Below are 14,718 nucleotides of genomic sequence, written 5' to 3'. Positions count from 1 at the left end.
TTATATATTATTATGCTATAATTTTATAATAAAGAAAATTAATAATAAAAGATGAAATTATTGATTATGTCAACGATACTTTTATATTAATGAAGAAATGACCTTATAAATAAATAAAATTTTATATACATATAAATAAATTTATAAAATTTTTTATAAATATAAATAAATATTAAATATATTTCACGAATTATAATTGTAATAATAATTAATTATTTAATTCTTTTAAAGTAGAGTAATAATAAATTTTTTTTTAATCAAGTTAGATAAAAAATAAAATCATGTTAAAATTGAAATATTATTATATATATAAACAATTCTAACATATATTTATCGTATATAAATAATTTATTTGATAAAGTAATATTTATATATTATTTAATTAAGTGATAGCAGACTCTTTAGCTATTTACTCGACAATGAAGGATTCATAGAAAAGACAAAGGTCAATAATTAGACATTGTTTATGTCCTCTAGCGGTAATTAAACTGACTTGTTGGAGAGTCTAAAAAATATTGCTAAGTTAAATTTGCACAATCAAATTATATTTTTCAGTAAAATATATCATGCAAATAATAAGCTGTTCGTTTCCCTTTTCTTCGTTTTTGTACCATACTAGCATCTTTTACCATTTATTTTATTATGGTCTAAGCGACTAAATAAAATATTTAATGGATTTTTCAATATCCGGTATATATCAGCGTAATTAGAATTTATGATGATCAATATCTAGATCATAATAAATTATATGTGTAGATTCAATGTAAAATGTAAAATTTTAGTTACATTATCATTTAATATATTTTTATATACGGAGACAATAAATTATAAATATCAACAATAAAACTAAATATCGATGAAAATTAAATAAATATAATGCTTCAATATATTTATTTTCATGATTTACGTTCATGTTTTTTATAATTCAAAGATTTTATAAAAATATATTGTATAATATATGTCTATTATAAAATATAGTTTGTAATATATAATATTATATAAAGTTAATTGATTAGTACATTTTATTTGTATGTTGGTATTTTATTGAATAAATAATCTTCGTTACTTCCTATTGCTAATATAATTTAATATTATGACTTTTTATTTAGTAGTACTATTTTAAATTGATTTATAATTTAATGCCAATTAATATATTTTCTCATATAATGCCTTCTTCTATATTTGTACTCGCCGGTATTAATTATCGTATTTATATTTAAATATATGTTTAACGTTGTCTGGGATCAGACTAAAAACCTTCCTCTGATGTTGGGTGGAGGTGTTGCTGGCAAGTGGAAGGGGCAATACAATAATTCAATACTACACGCAATGGTTCTTGTCTTTCCTTTTATTAAATATAATAAATATAATAAATAGTTAATGATCATAAAGTGTATGAATGAAGGTGTGAGTCAATAATTTGTGGAAGTTTCTTCAATTGTGTCACGTGCTGAGGAGAGTGTGTATCCTCTCCGTGGTGCGAGGAGTCGATGCAGTCGTAGTATGCGTGAGAGCCGCAGCTCTCGCACCGAAGTCGTCTAAGCGAAACCGGGTCGCTGCTGCTTTAGTGTAGGTGCGTAAGAGCTGCCGCTGTCGTATCGAAGCTTTCTAAAGGGGACCGGTTTTCTGCTGCCTTAGTCATTGGTATCTAAGATTAGATGCAGTCGTAGCTGCGTGAGAGCCGCCGCTGTCGTGTCGTACCGAAGCCGTCTAAGGGGGACCGGGTCGTTGCTGCCTTAGTCGTCGGTGTATCCGTTAATATATGTAGTAAGAATTCGATAATTTCACTCTCGATTGTGTTATCACTAATGTGTTATTAGTTTAAGTTTAGTTAACGGATTCTGATAATGTGGCGTCACTATTGAATTGTTAGATTGCTTATTGTTTGAGTATTACATACGTGTATCGCTACAATGAGTGATGACTGTCGAGAGAAGATTGAAGATTGAATAGTGAGCCCGTCGTGTTGACTGCGTAATTGTTCCTAGACTAGACTGAGACTGGGACTGTGACTTGGCGCTGCGCGTGAAGTGCAGCCCTTAAATATTCTCGTGGTAGTTTTTATACGCCGGCAGCGATCCGGTGTCTGTTGCTATACCGATATTTGTCGTGACGGTAATAGGGCATAGCCTTGGAAGGTTCATTGGCATTATTTTTTGGAATTATAGTCGTATATTCGAGTTTTCGGTGTAGAAACATTTCTCGAGTTTGGTACCTAGTGTTTATAAACAACCGTTCGCGCGCTCATACCTCTGCCACTTTTGTATTCCGCCTTTTATTTGTTTCAATCCGTAACAAACGTGCTTATATGTTTCCTATTTCAAGTTTGATTTTAATAATGAAAATTAATTAATATTAATTCAGATCTTTACTATTTTGTTTCTATCAATATATTGTCAGAGATCATAATTCATTTCTTATTATGAAACAATCAGAATACTTTTAATATTTTAGCATATTTCTATTATAATTCCATACTTTTGTACTTCTTTTGTATTTGCATTTTATAAAATCTAATCTCACTATTTGTTTTTCTTGCTCATTTATTTTTTTCTTTCAATTGTTTCTGTTTACCTTTTCACATTTCTCTTATTCATACATTCTGTTATTCGAACAGTCTTATTTTATTTTTTCCATTACCATTCTTTTTTATTATTTTTATTATTGTCTTTCTCGAATCTAAAAGTATTAACGTATCTTATGTCATTTATAAATGTTTTATAGGACACAAATTTCAACTATATTTTCCCTCGTTTTGAAGTATTTGCTTAATTTATTATTTCAATTTTCAGCTACAAGATTTATAATAATATACTTTTACTACCAGAACTCGTATAAGGTCTAGAGTTCATTTTAAGAGTTAGAAACATTAAGAAAATTTCGATCTTTTTAGTAAATGAATTTAAAATTTACTAGAAATTGATATGATAACAATATATTTTGATAGCGCCTATAGGTATGATAAAATAATGAAAATATGTTTATACAAAATAATTCTTTCTAAATGCCAATGCTTCTTAATTTCTTAATATAAATGCTGTCTATCATGTTTTTCTATAAAGCTTAATTTTACGATTATGTATATGAAATTCTAATTTTAGTAAAGAGGGCTTGACAGAATACTGGTCATGAAGAATGCTTTATTAGTGGGGATACGCGATTATTATACGGTGGTAGCAATTATTTTAAATAGCACACCTAATCATAGATACATGTTTAAAAAATGTCTTAATATAATTGTTCATAATAAATATTAATACACAGAAGAAATATAACTTAAATGGACGTAGAATAATTTAGTATATAAAAGATCCATAACATATGACATTATGAATTATATATGTGAATTATAAAAATAAGAATTATATAACGTATGGATTAGTTTAATTGATTTAATTGATTGAAATTGTGATAGGTAGAAACAATTTAAATAACATTGTGTACATAAAATAATATAAAAGAATTGAAAGAATACAGTGATATTCAAAATTTTGATTTATGTTGTACAAATGTCATATTATTAATTTATGAGAAAAGTGGAGCAATAAGAATAAGTATGAATTATCTTGTTCACAATATAAGTGCAAAAGATTAAATAAAAATTTTGACAAGTATTAAAAATATTTACAAATTTGTACTGTGAATAAAATAATGTATAAAAAAGGATATTTTTATTATACTAAATAGGTAATATAAATATTTATTATATTTTTGAGCTGTCAAATTCAACTAGAAGAATAAGATATTATCAAAACATATTTTGACGATTATTTGAGATATGAAATGTTCCGGATTGGAGCAACGTCGAAGAATTTTTGAAAAAATGGGAAAATTACAAGCTCTCTTCAATATTTATAGCAAGCGTTCTTCAATATTTCAACATAGCAACGACGACTGTCGATTATCAAACGTTACAGGACAACGTCCTTCTAGACTTTTCTATTATTCTGCAGGTTTTTTGTTCTGATGTTATAGAGACCAGCTGCCTAGCAACAAACTCAAGCACTGCTGCCATCGTTAGAAGCTGCCTCATTATATATATAAGAACTGCTCGCCACGAAACTCTCTCACTGTACATTCATCACTTACACAATCATCAGTTACTGCTCAGTATAATTTAAAACAATCGTTCTCATCTATTATCGCTCAATTAATAAAACTCAGTCAACCAGTTATTAGTTATTTACACAACTACATACCATATATTAATTGTTATATACGCACATAACGTGTCGACTATAACCTAATAATTTAATAAGCCAACTGTGTCATAAAAAATCATAATCCTTTAAGTGTTATATTCAAAGAGCACGAGTGAAAGTGCAGTTCAAGAGTAAAATTAGCTGAAGCACAATACCAACATTTATTGCCAGAAATTGAGTAACTCTCAACAGCTACGGTTTACAACAACGTATCTTAACGTATCTCAATAATAGCTACGGAATACAACATATTTTACAATCACTATTAATATAATTCTATAAACAACATTTATAAACATATTGTATTCACAAAATAAATAGTAAACCAAGATACACTGTGTGTTGAATTGAATAATTGCGTCTGCCTCCTCCACTTGCCAGTAATCACCCCCACCTAACATTATCAGGAGGTTTTTAGTTTGATCCTAGACATGAAAGCATGAGTTATGATTTTCGAACATATATGATATTTGAATTTCTATTTAAATTAAACAGATACCAAAAATATTAAAAACAATATAATCTATATAGCACGCTCGTGAATTCAGAAAACAAATAAAGCAATGATCTACCACTTATCGAATTTAATTATTACAAAAAAAATCAAATAAATAATTCATAATATATGCATTAAGAATAATTTCGAATTTATGTCAAACAAATTTTCACAAGAACTACTTTAACTTAATAAATTTTATATAATATCATGGTTTAATATACTAAAAATTATCGACGAAATTGTAAATCTATATAAATAGAATATAACAGAAAATATCACATTATATTTTTATATATAATTATTTGTATACAATAAAGTTAAACCTCTTTGTTCGGAATTGGAGCATTTATTCGAGGCCTTCGGTTCTCGGAAAGTTAACATTTTCTCTCACTGAATTCCCGACTAGCTGAAAGCTTAGATTCTCGAACGTTCTACAAGGCTGCTTAGCCTTCGCGTAGCAACGTCGATTGAATTCTCGAATCTTCCAACGCTTCGCTTTCGTAGAATTTTCGAACATACTACAAGGCTGCATAGCCTTCGTGCAGCAACGTTTAAGCTTTGTTTCGAGCTAGTTTTAGTTTTCGCGCTGATACTTAAGGAAGCGCGTATCAAGGCTCCACGTAGTTAACACAAAGCAGTCATCCAGTACATAGTGACGGTAGTCATTCAGTGCACAGTGCCAGTTATTCCTCCAAATCAGTCACTCGTCCTAGCCAGCCAACCACGCCCTAGCCACGCCTTTACACGGAGTCTACAACAGAGAGAAAGTCACACCACACGCTGAATTGAATAATTGATAAAATTTATATTTATATTTATATTTTCACTTCTCAAGTGCAGACATTGCAAGGAACACACGTTCAATTCTCCAGTGCGCACGGTTAACAACAAGTCAAGGACTGACTGCCATTCTAAAAAATAGTTGACTACACAAAGCATTGTATCGGACCCTTCTACACTCAAAGGTATACCATTAGTCTTTATTGAGAATAACTACCACAGAGACATTCCCATACTCCCCTTATGAGTATGGTCCATTCTCCCTGCTAACTACCACTACCACCTTCCAATGCTCGCCTTATGACTATGGTCGGCTCTTCTTGCTAACCTTTACAACGTTAGCATAGACCTCAATAAGCCATATTCCCCTTCAAGGAATATACAAAATCCATTGCTGATCCATAACCATCACCATCACCATCACCATCGCCATCACTAAGGAACAACTACGACAACTACAACACGAGAAGTGAATATAGAATAACATTAGTGTAATTGCCAATAAAACTAAATAAACGTTGTTCTAAAACAAGTTACACGCTGTAAATATTTACAGCCCTTTTACATCTGTACTTTCCTAAGCATCTTTAAGGCGAGCGACAAATAGACTAAATTATTGAACTTCGTAGTTCGAGTCAGAAAACTACATTTATTTTGTCCTTCAAACTTGATCAAAATAATGAAAAACAATTTTGAACACTCTTCATTATAAGATATAGAGGAATCAATGTAAAATCTATTGTTTCTACAGGTGTTACTAGAATTGCACATAAATGGTAAAATCGACATGTATAAAAACTATGGCACAGCTAATAATAGAATAATCTAGAAATTATTGAGAAAAGCAGAATACATAAAAGGTCCTATCTTGTTAAAAGTGTAATTAATTCTAATTTATGAAATCTATTGTTATTTCACTGAAATACTTGGTTAAAATATAATTAAATTGATAATAACAAATACACTCAATTGTAATGAAATTTTCGGTAACTGTATACTGAAATCTAGTTGCCATAATTTTTTTAACTTTTTTTATAAAATATAATCAATATACGGATAAAATTATACGAATATATATGTAAAAAAAATAGAAGCTTTGGAATAATGAAACAACTACAAAACTAATAAAAAAACGATTTTACTCACCTGAATGTAAGTTTGCGGCTGCTGCGCCGATGATGATGGTGGAGGGGGAAGAGGAACTTCAGATACAGATGAATCTTGTTGAGAAAACAATTTCGAAGGTTCTGTGAACATTAATAATTGTTAATTAGTTTGTTGTTTATTGGATATATAATAATTTTGAAATTTTCAAATTGTAATAACTGCAGTAAAATAGAAAATTTTACATAAGATAAATTTTTAACTTTTTAGAACATTTTTTTATAATCGATTTTTCTATTTAAAAATTTAAAATATGTTATAAAGGGAAATTTACTATAAGGAAACAATTCGTGTATTACTGTAGTTATGTTAAAATGTATTGAAAAATACCATGTTATTTAATTCTGAAAAACGTTTGTAAAAAGATTATAAAATATTTAAGAAAATAATTATTTATATTCTGTTACATATGTCAAAGGAATATCCAATAAATGCTTATATAAGCCATAAAAGAAACGCAATATAAAATTTCATTCATGATGTTGAAATTTTATATTATGACATTGATTAATTCTTAGTTAAATTGATTCTTGTTTTAAAAAAATATGCAAATCAACAAAAATATTTGAAATATAATTAATTATAGTAATTATTTGAATAAGATCTAAATTGGAAATAAAATAAATATTGATGAGTTATTAGGAGAATCGTATATAGTAACTAAAATTTAATTTAACATCTCTGTTAAATTTAAATTATTGATAGAAATAGCATCATTGATATATTATACAAAGAGTAAAACTAAGTAATTTAAATATTGTGGATTAGAACTGAAAACTTAATATAAGAATTAGAACAAATAGTTGAAATAAAATCACTGATTCAAGGTTATATTTAAACGAACTGAAAATATTAAAAATAAATAATTAATAATAAGTTAAAATTAGGAGAAATTACAGCACAAAATTAATTTAATTTAATTATAATGTAATTAATTAATATAATAATAAAAATTCTAAGATTATTTGAATTAATAATACTATGTGTTCAATAAATTTATATTTCTTTATATTTATTCATATCATTTAACTAATTTATATTTTGTTTTTATTAATGTTTAATAAAAGTAGAACTAGTTATATATATATTTAGAAAGACAATTTCAGAACAAAATTTTGAAAGTGAAGATTATAATATAGGCAAAATTTGTATTAACAAAATTATAATAACAAACAATTCTAAAAGCATATTTACGAGAGTAAATAGTTATAAAAATTGAATATAGTTTAATAGATTATCTTGAATAAATTTTTTAATTAAATAGATTTTAAAATTAATATTGAAAGAATAATTCTATGGTTCGAGGGAATTAATCGATTCCTTACATAGCTTTTATTTTATTAATATTTTAATATTGGATTCTTATGAACGAAAAGAAATATCTATATAATGAGAAAATATTGATCTCAAAATTTTTAAAATAGAATTTGGTTCGATAAGGTAGTACACTCTCTAAATGGACAAGATTGCTCTTAAATATAATAAAGAAATAAAGGTGATAGGACAGAAGTTTTCCCAAAATAAATAGATTATTATAGAAAAATATAATTTTTGTTCATATAAAGAAAAGTTAAAAATTAATATAAATTAAAACGAATTATATTTGTTAAATTTATTTTATTTATTATGATTATGCATAACAATTTTATTATAAAATATTACCATTTTCATTCAAAGTAATAAATATCTGAAATTAGAATAATTTTAATATTAGGTAGTAGTAGCTAATTTATTATTTTATAGATTATATAAATACAATTTTATTCTCATTTTTCTCCTCATTTTTAAATTTTTTTTTTGTTTTTTAAATAAAATATACAATAAAAATGTAGAAACTGCTGCAAGTTCTAATTATAACATTCTAGTCTATTATATTTTAATAAAAAGTTTATTTAACAATTACAAGTTAGTATATAATTTAAAAAAAAATCAACAAATTATTCAAATTATGATCGTTCTTAGAAAATTGTATTTTAAGAGCATTAAAACGGAAGCAACAATTATAATAAACAGAAAGGTGTTTTGCTCAAAATCATGAAAAGACTAACAGATGGAAACTATCATTTTTATTTATTTAGGTATTTTTAAGTATACCGCCAAATTAGAAAATATTCTGACTACTAGAAAATATTATTCTAAAATTGTCTGTTTGTAAAAATGGACAATCGTTATTAACTATTAACTGTAAATAACATTGAATGTTCATTTATTAAGTACTTTTACAATGTACCTGTGTAACTAATTATTTTCATATATGCTTATAGTTTGTTTATAACAAATATACATATATAAATTTGATTATATTTACATAAACAGCATTATTAGTATTAACTTCACATAATTTCATTGTATATTTTAAAACTTCCTAAAATTATCCTTTTAAATATGTATATTGATATATAAATATAAATATATATATATGTATGAATGTATGTATGTATGGATGCATGCATGGATGCATATATGCATATGTATATACAATAATTTTAGATATTAAATGTAATCATTCTTTTAAATAAATTCTTATAAGGATATAATTAATATAAAAAAATTATGCTATTTACAATCATAATAAAGAGCATATAATTATGTTATAATTTATTAAAATATAAAAATATTTTATATTATTTATAGATTTTTATATAGTTATTTATACATTGTACTATTTTATTTTGGAATGTCTATGATCGTTTACAAGTATTCAGGAATCATATGAATAATTAATAGAAAGATAAATTATTATAAAACCTTAAATGGATTACAGTTATTCATACAAAAGTAACTTTTGTGTTACAATAATTGTAAAAAAGAACTAAAGTATAATTAAATTTATTATATGAAATATTGTGCTAGAGACTGTTAAATTAAAAAAATATATTATCAAATCTTAAACGACAGATATAATTTATATTGCGTAAACAAATAAAACGCATTTATGTTATGCTTATATGAAATACGTGCTGGAGATAAACGCAGATGCGATTCATGTGTCAGTGACATGAACTGTTACCACAGCATAAAATAAGAGTGCTGGAGGCATGATCAAATTTGCTACCTTTTAACGGCATGAGCAAATTGTGTAGCCACATGCTATCAACATGAACTGGAAATGTATGTATAGTAGTGATATATCCTAACACACCAATTTTTACGAGTCACGAACAATATGCAGAACCAATAATATATAATAGCGATATAGCAGGTTAAGGAGACTGTTTTACATTTTGTAACACGTATGTTGGGCACAGACCAAAACACATGGCCAACCATTTTCAATCATGGAGCTCACGCTTTTATTCGTATAATAAATCGATACAAAATGCAAGGATGATAAAGCTATACGAAGTAAAAATGCCAAACATACCATGAATTACAAGAAAACTGCCTAATGGTACTTAATATAAGATAACGAATACTCAAAAGTCACAAGGCATTGGGGCCATGTGCTATTTCTGAAACATGCACAATGAAACCACGAAGCGTGGGGATAAAGACAATACAGGCTCACCTGAAGGCATTCCAGAGGCTGCCGATTGGGTCGAAAAGAAGACCACAATCAGGTATAATACAGCCAATAATATGAGCGATGCTGGCTAACTTCTGAGATAGAGTAACTTCTAGGCCAGAACCTGATGGATGACTAGAAAACTGGCGATGAAGTGAAAACAAGCATTAGCTTCTTTTCATTGAAGTTGTATCACCAGCTTGTTGGCTTCGAGAATGGGGACACGCGTGCAGTCCTAGAACCGCGCTTTGAACTGAGTCGGAACTGATAAAAATATGGAAAGTTCCATTGACCACAAGTTCCGTGATCCAGAGTGACGATTTCCTAGTAGTACGTTATGCTAAAGGAAGATCCCTGAACAATATGACATATAAAAACTAATTAATTAATAGTACATATTAACATATATTAACATACATTATACAAGACTTTACAAAATGAAAATGATTTGAATACAAAAGATAATACGGTAATTTGTAGTTCAATTAGAAAAACAAATTCCACAAAAATTTTTCTTCCCGATCTTCCGCCTTTTTACTTAATAACGTTAAAAAAAACCGTTTCAAGCTTATTGCACAAATGAAAATTTTATTATATAAATATTATTATATTTGTCAATTTATATTTGTATTTGTTGTTTTTATTTCGATATAATTTTTATTAATACCTTGTTCGGGATTGAAGCAGTATCCACAAACTCAAAAGAAAGAACGGCATGCGCGCTCGGACTCTATTGTTTATAATCACGATTCGACGAATGCGGGCATGTTTCTACGATGTAAAACCAAATATATTACAATATTCTCACAAAGGAACGCCGATGAAACTTTTAGAAGCATCGTTTTCTGATGCTACAAAGGATTTTAGGCATAGCAACAAGCATCAGCATTGTTGCCGGCGTTGCAAGCTGCTGCATGTATATTAAAGGACAGCTTGCCATGCGGCGACGCTCACTGTCATTCTACCTCTCGTTCACTCATTTGTTATGACTATTCAGTGTGTTTTCGTGGTTATATATTCGGCAGCTAACTTACAAATATATGTGCATTATTAAAAGAGTCATTAAAAGGTTAGTGATTTAATAGTGAAGCCATTGGAATCGTAATCTAAGGGGCACGCCAGCCACGCAGTCATTCAACATACCCTGTCAGTAGTTCATAAGGTACATCTATTTCTATTATTTGAACAATCTAGTCACCCACGCGCGAATCAAGTTTTCATATAAAGTTTGCCGAAATAGTCGACACAAGTGACGCAATACGCTCTCACAGGCTAACAAGCCAGAGAACGCATGCTTACCAAACTACAGTTGACACAGGTGACGCAATACGCTCTCGCAGGCTAACAAGCCGGACAACGAACGTTCACCCAATACAATTACATTGTCAAGATCAGACTACAGTTCATTAAATAATCGATTATAACATTTCATCAAGTCCTTCAGAACTAGGAAGCTTATCATTTATTGTTCCTGCGTGTGACTAGCTTTCAACTACTCCCATCTTCACTAGAGACATGATTGATTACGTGACAAGTACCACCGAGACTACTTACTCTGTCCTGAGTATAATCATTCTCTTTCTCCAGCATACTTCATTCCAACCACCATCTTCTCATGCTCATGAATGAGTATGTTCGACTACACATACTGATCCTTACAACATCAGCATAAAATCGATATTCAATATCCACATAAATCTCCAGAGCATTAACGACATCGCCATCACCCTTGTTACGGATTAAAAATTTGAAGATCGAAAGTGGGAGAGGTATTGTTCAAGATTGATGCAGTTCCATGAATTTAAAAAAAGTATGTCATACGCGCTGTGCAGCGTACGGTACGCGCGCTCGGACCGGGACGCGCACTCGGACGAATGTTTATAAACAAAACTTGGCAAGTCCGAGCAAGTTTTACGACATGAAATCTAATATACTATAAGATCACACAAAGGTATTACGCCCTACTTTTCTCTCGTCAAATTCTCGAAGGTTCTAGATTTTTCTTCCTACGCCTCGTGTAAGAAAGAATTAGTGCAATAACGACGATGCTTTGTTGCCAGCTAAGTGAGCCGCCGTGTAGATATATAAGAGACGCACGCGGCGCGCCTCGCCCTCTCGCTGAAAATCTCTCTTGCTGAAAGCTTCTTGCTTGCTGACCGGCTCTCTTGCCGAACCACACTCGCTCAACTGCGCTTGCGGCTAACATCTTGCCGTGACCCGACCACAGTGACCGACCATAGTGAACTGATTTAATCATCTACTAGTAGAAGCCATGGCACACGGATCTCGATCTGCCCTCAGCAGGACCGCCATGGAACGGTCGGTATTTTCAGCAGAGCCGCCACGGAACGATCAAGCCTTCGGTTCGTGCGCGTATTCAAAAGGCTCATACGCTCTCAAACTACTGGCATACCGTCGTGAAAAGGAATACCTTCAGTCAGCACCCTTGGCTGCTTGTAAATTTGTAGCGCACTCGATAATTGAACGTGTGTTCCTTGTAATGGGTTCACTGCGTAAGCGTAACTGAGTGACTAGCTTATGGCTGTAAACTCTGGCTGAATAGCGTAAACGACTGATAAATTGACTGACTGACTAAATTACAATGAGATCTAAACAGGATGTGCTTCTTTTAAATATCTTCTAAAGCTTTAAAAGTTTCGAGAACTCCATAAACTCCAACCGATGCGGAGACCAGATAAGCATTGTAGGACATTGGAAAGTAAGGCTTTAGAATATTCGAGAATTGTCAGAATCAATCATTTTAATATACCGTTTCTATTTTTATAGTTTAGATTTAACCTTGTATTTGTGTTATAAAGCGAAAATTATTTGTGGAATTAGATTTATTTTGCATGTATCGAGCTAATTATATTAGATATTGACGCTGCAAAAATTATAAAATTGTGAAGAAAATTATAAAATATTTTTTTTTATAAATAATTCTCGTTATTATTTTATGAAAAGATACAAGTAATTATCTAGTGTAAAGAAGTGCTATCATGAAATTTTAAAATGAATTAATTTTAATATAATATTTTAGCTTAATTATTTTATGTTTTTAAATTAAATCTCTTCCTAATGACTTACTAACCAGGTAAAAAACAACAGCGTAATGCTAATATATCGTATTATTATAACTTTAAAAATACTTTATAAAACTAAGTTATGTTTACCTTTAGTTAAGTTTTGAACCATTAGTCAAATATGAAAATATATTTGAATATAATAAAATAATAAAAATCAACTATTGCTGATAGCATCTATAAATCATTAAAATTGATCAAACGAATAAAATATTTACCAAGTGTACGGAAGACAATTGGCCGACTTCGAAGTTTTTTGCCATCTTTCACAGCAGTGACAACCAGCTGGTATTGCGTATCTGCACGCAAATTGCTAAGAGTGACCGCTTCGCTGTTACCTGCGACCACCGCCACCACCCTGTAACTAACCGCCTTTTCGTTGTCATTCCATAATACACGTATATTTGATTATGGTCAAAAACGGATACATATATAAGAACTCTTTCTTTTCTTTTCATACTCCATTTTTTTTTTAATATTCATATTACCCGTACAATTACCAATGTTTTAGTGTGTTATCAATTGTGTATTAGATATCATTAGCAATTAATACCATATCTAATTATAAATTGATTATTCTTATGAAAAATTTGTAAAATTATAAAAATATAACAAAATTAAAGTATTTACATCTATTCTATATTAATATTGAATACTTCTTTCTTATATTAAATCACAAAATCATAAAAAATCAATGATACATACATAGTAAAAGATATAGTATTTGGTTTAAAAGTTTTCGATCATATTAAAAAAATTAATTTATATGTAAAAATGTAGAATTTATAAATAAACAAAATCTATAGTTACAAATTAAGCAACGTTCAATTTGTTTTGACTGAAATCCACCATACAAAGAAATAAGTATCGTTAATTGAATAAATACATTATTTTGTATCAATCAAAATTAAAAAAAATTTATGCTATTACTGAGAATTGTAAGTAATTTATTAGCATTTTATACTAAATTATAAACTTTTCTTATAAGAATCTATATGCGATTATTTGAATTGATTAAGATTTAGTACAAATACAATTTTCATACTCTCAAAGTAGAAATAACTCTTCGCTGGCTTTTATTGTGATTTACTCCTATTACATCAATGAGGCAACTGTTATACAAAGGATGGTTATACAAATGATGTGCAGCAGTTTTGATATATTCATACATTTATATCCAAAATAATATCTTGATTAATTTATTAACCATGAGTTTACTCTCGTTATTTTGTATAAATATTAATGTTGTCTTATCCGTAAACAAATATGTACTTCGAATGAATTTATGAATTATACAAAATTCTCTCAATTACTCAATCAACTTTAACGACTAAATTTAAATAAATATGATATTAATGAAAATTTTCGGTAAATACTTGTAATTAAAAATACATTTATTATGATTTAACTGTATGTAACGTAATGTTACTAACAGCCATGGACATTTTTAATGAATTAAATATAAATAATTATAAATACAGAAAA

General features: G+C 28.8%; 1 protein-coding gene across 1 annotated transcript in view; it reads right to left on the bottom strand.

Annotated features, from left to right (window-relative positions):
• Positions 1-5,831: 5,831 nt before the first annotated feature.
• Positions 5,832-14,718, bottom strand: part of LOC105366552 (uncharacterized) — a 41,785-nt gene continuing 32,898 nt past the window's right edge. Inside the window, exons 4-6 of the mRNA XM_011505044.1 lie at positions 13,452-13,591; positions 6,628-6,728; positions 5,832-5,927 (exon numbers count right to left, since the gene is read on the bottom strand). Coding sequence (XP_011503346.1) covers positions 5,832-5,927; positions 6,628-6,728; positions 13,452-13,591 — 337 coding nt within the window. The remainder of the gene's footprint in view (positions 5,928-6,627; positions 6,729-13,451; positions 13,592-14,718) is intronic.

The sequence above is a fragment of the Ceratosolen solmsi genome, unplaced genomic scaffold (assembly GCF_000503995.2).
Source record: "Ceratosolen solmsi marchali unplaced genomic scaffold, CerSol_1.0 scaffold49, whole genome shotgun sequence".
Taxonomy (NCBI): Eukaryota; Metazoa; Arthropoda; class Insecta; order Hymenoptera; family Agaonidae; genus Ceratosolen; species Ceratosolen solmsi.
This window is presented reverse-complemented; position numbering and strand designations above follow the sequence as displayed.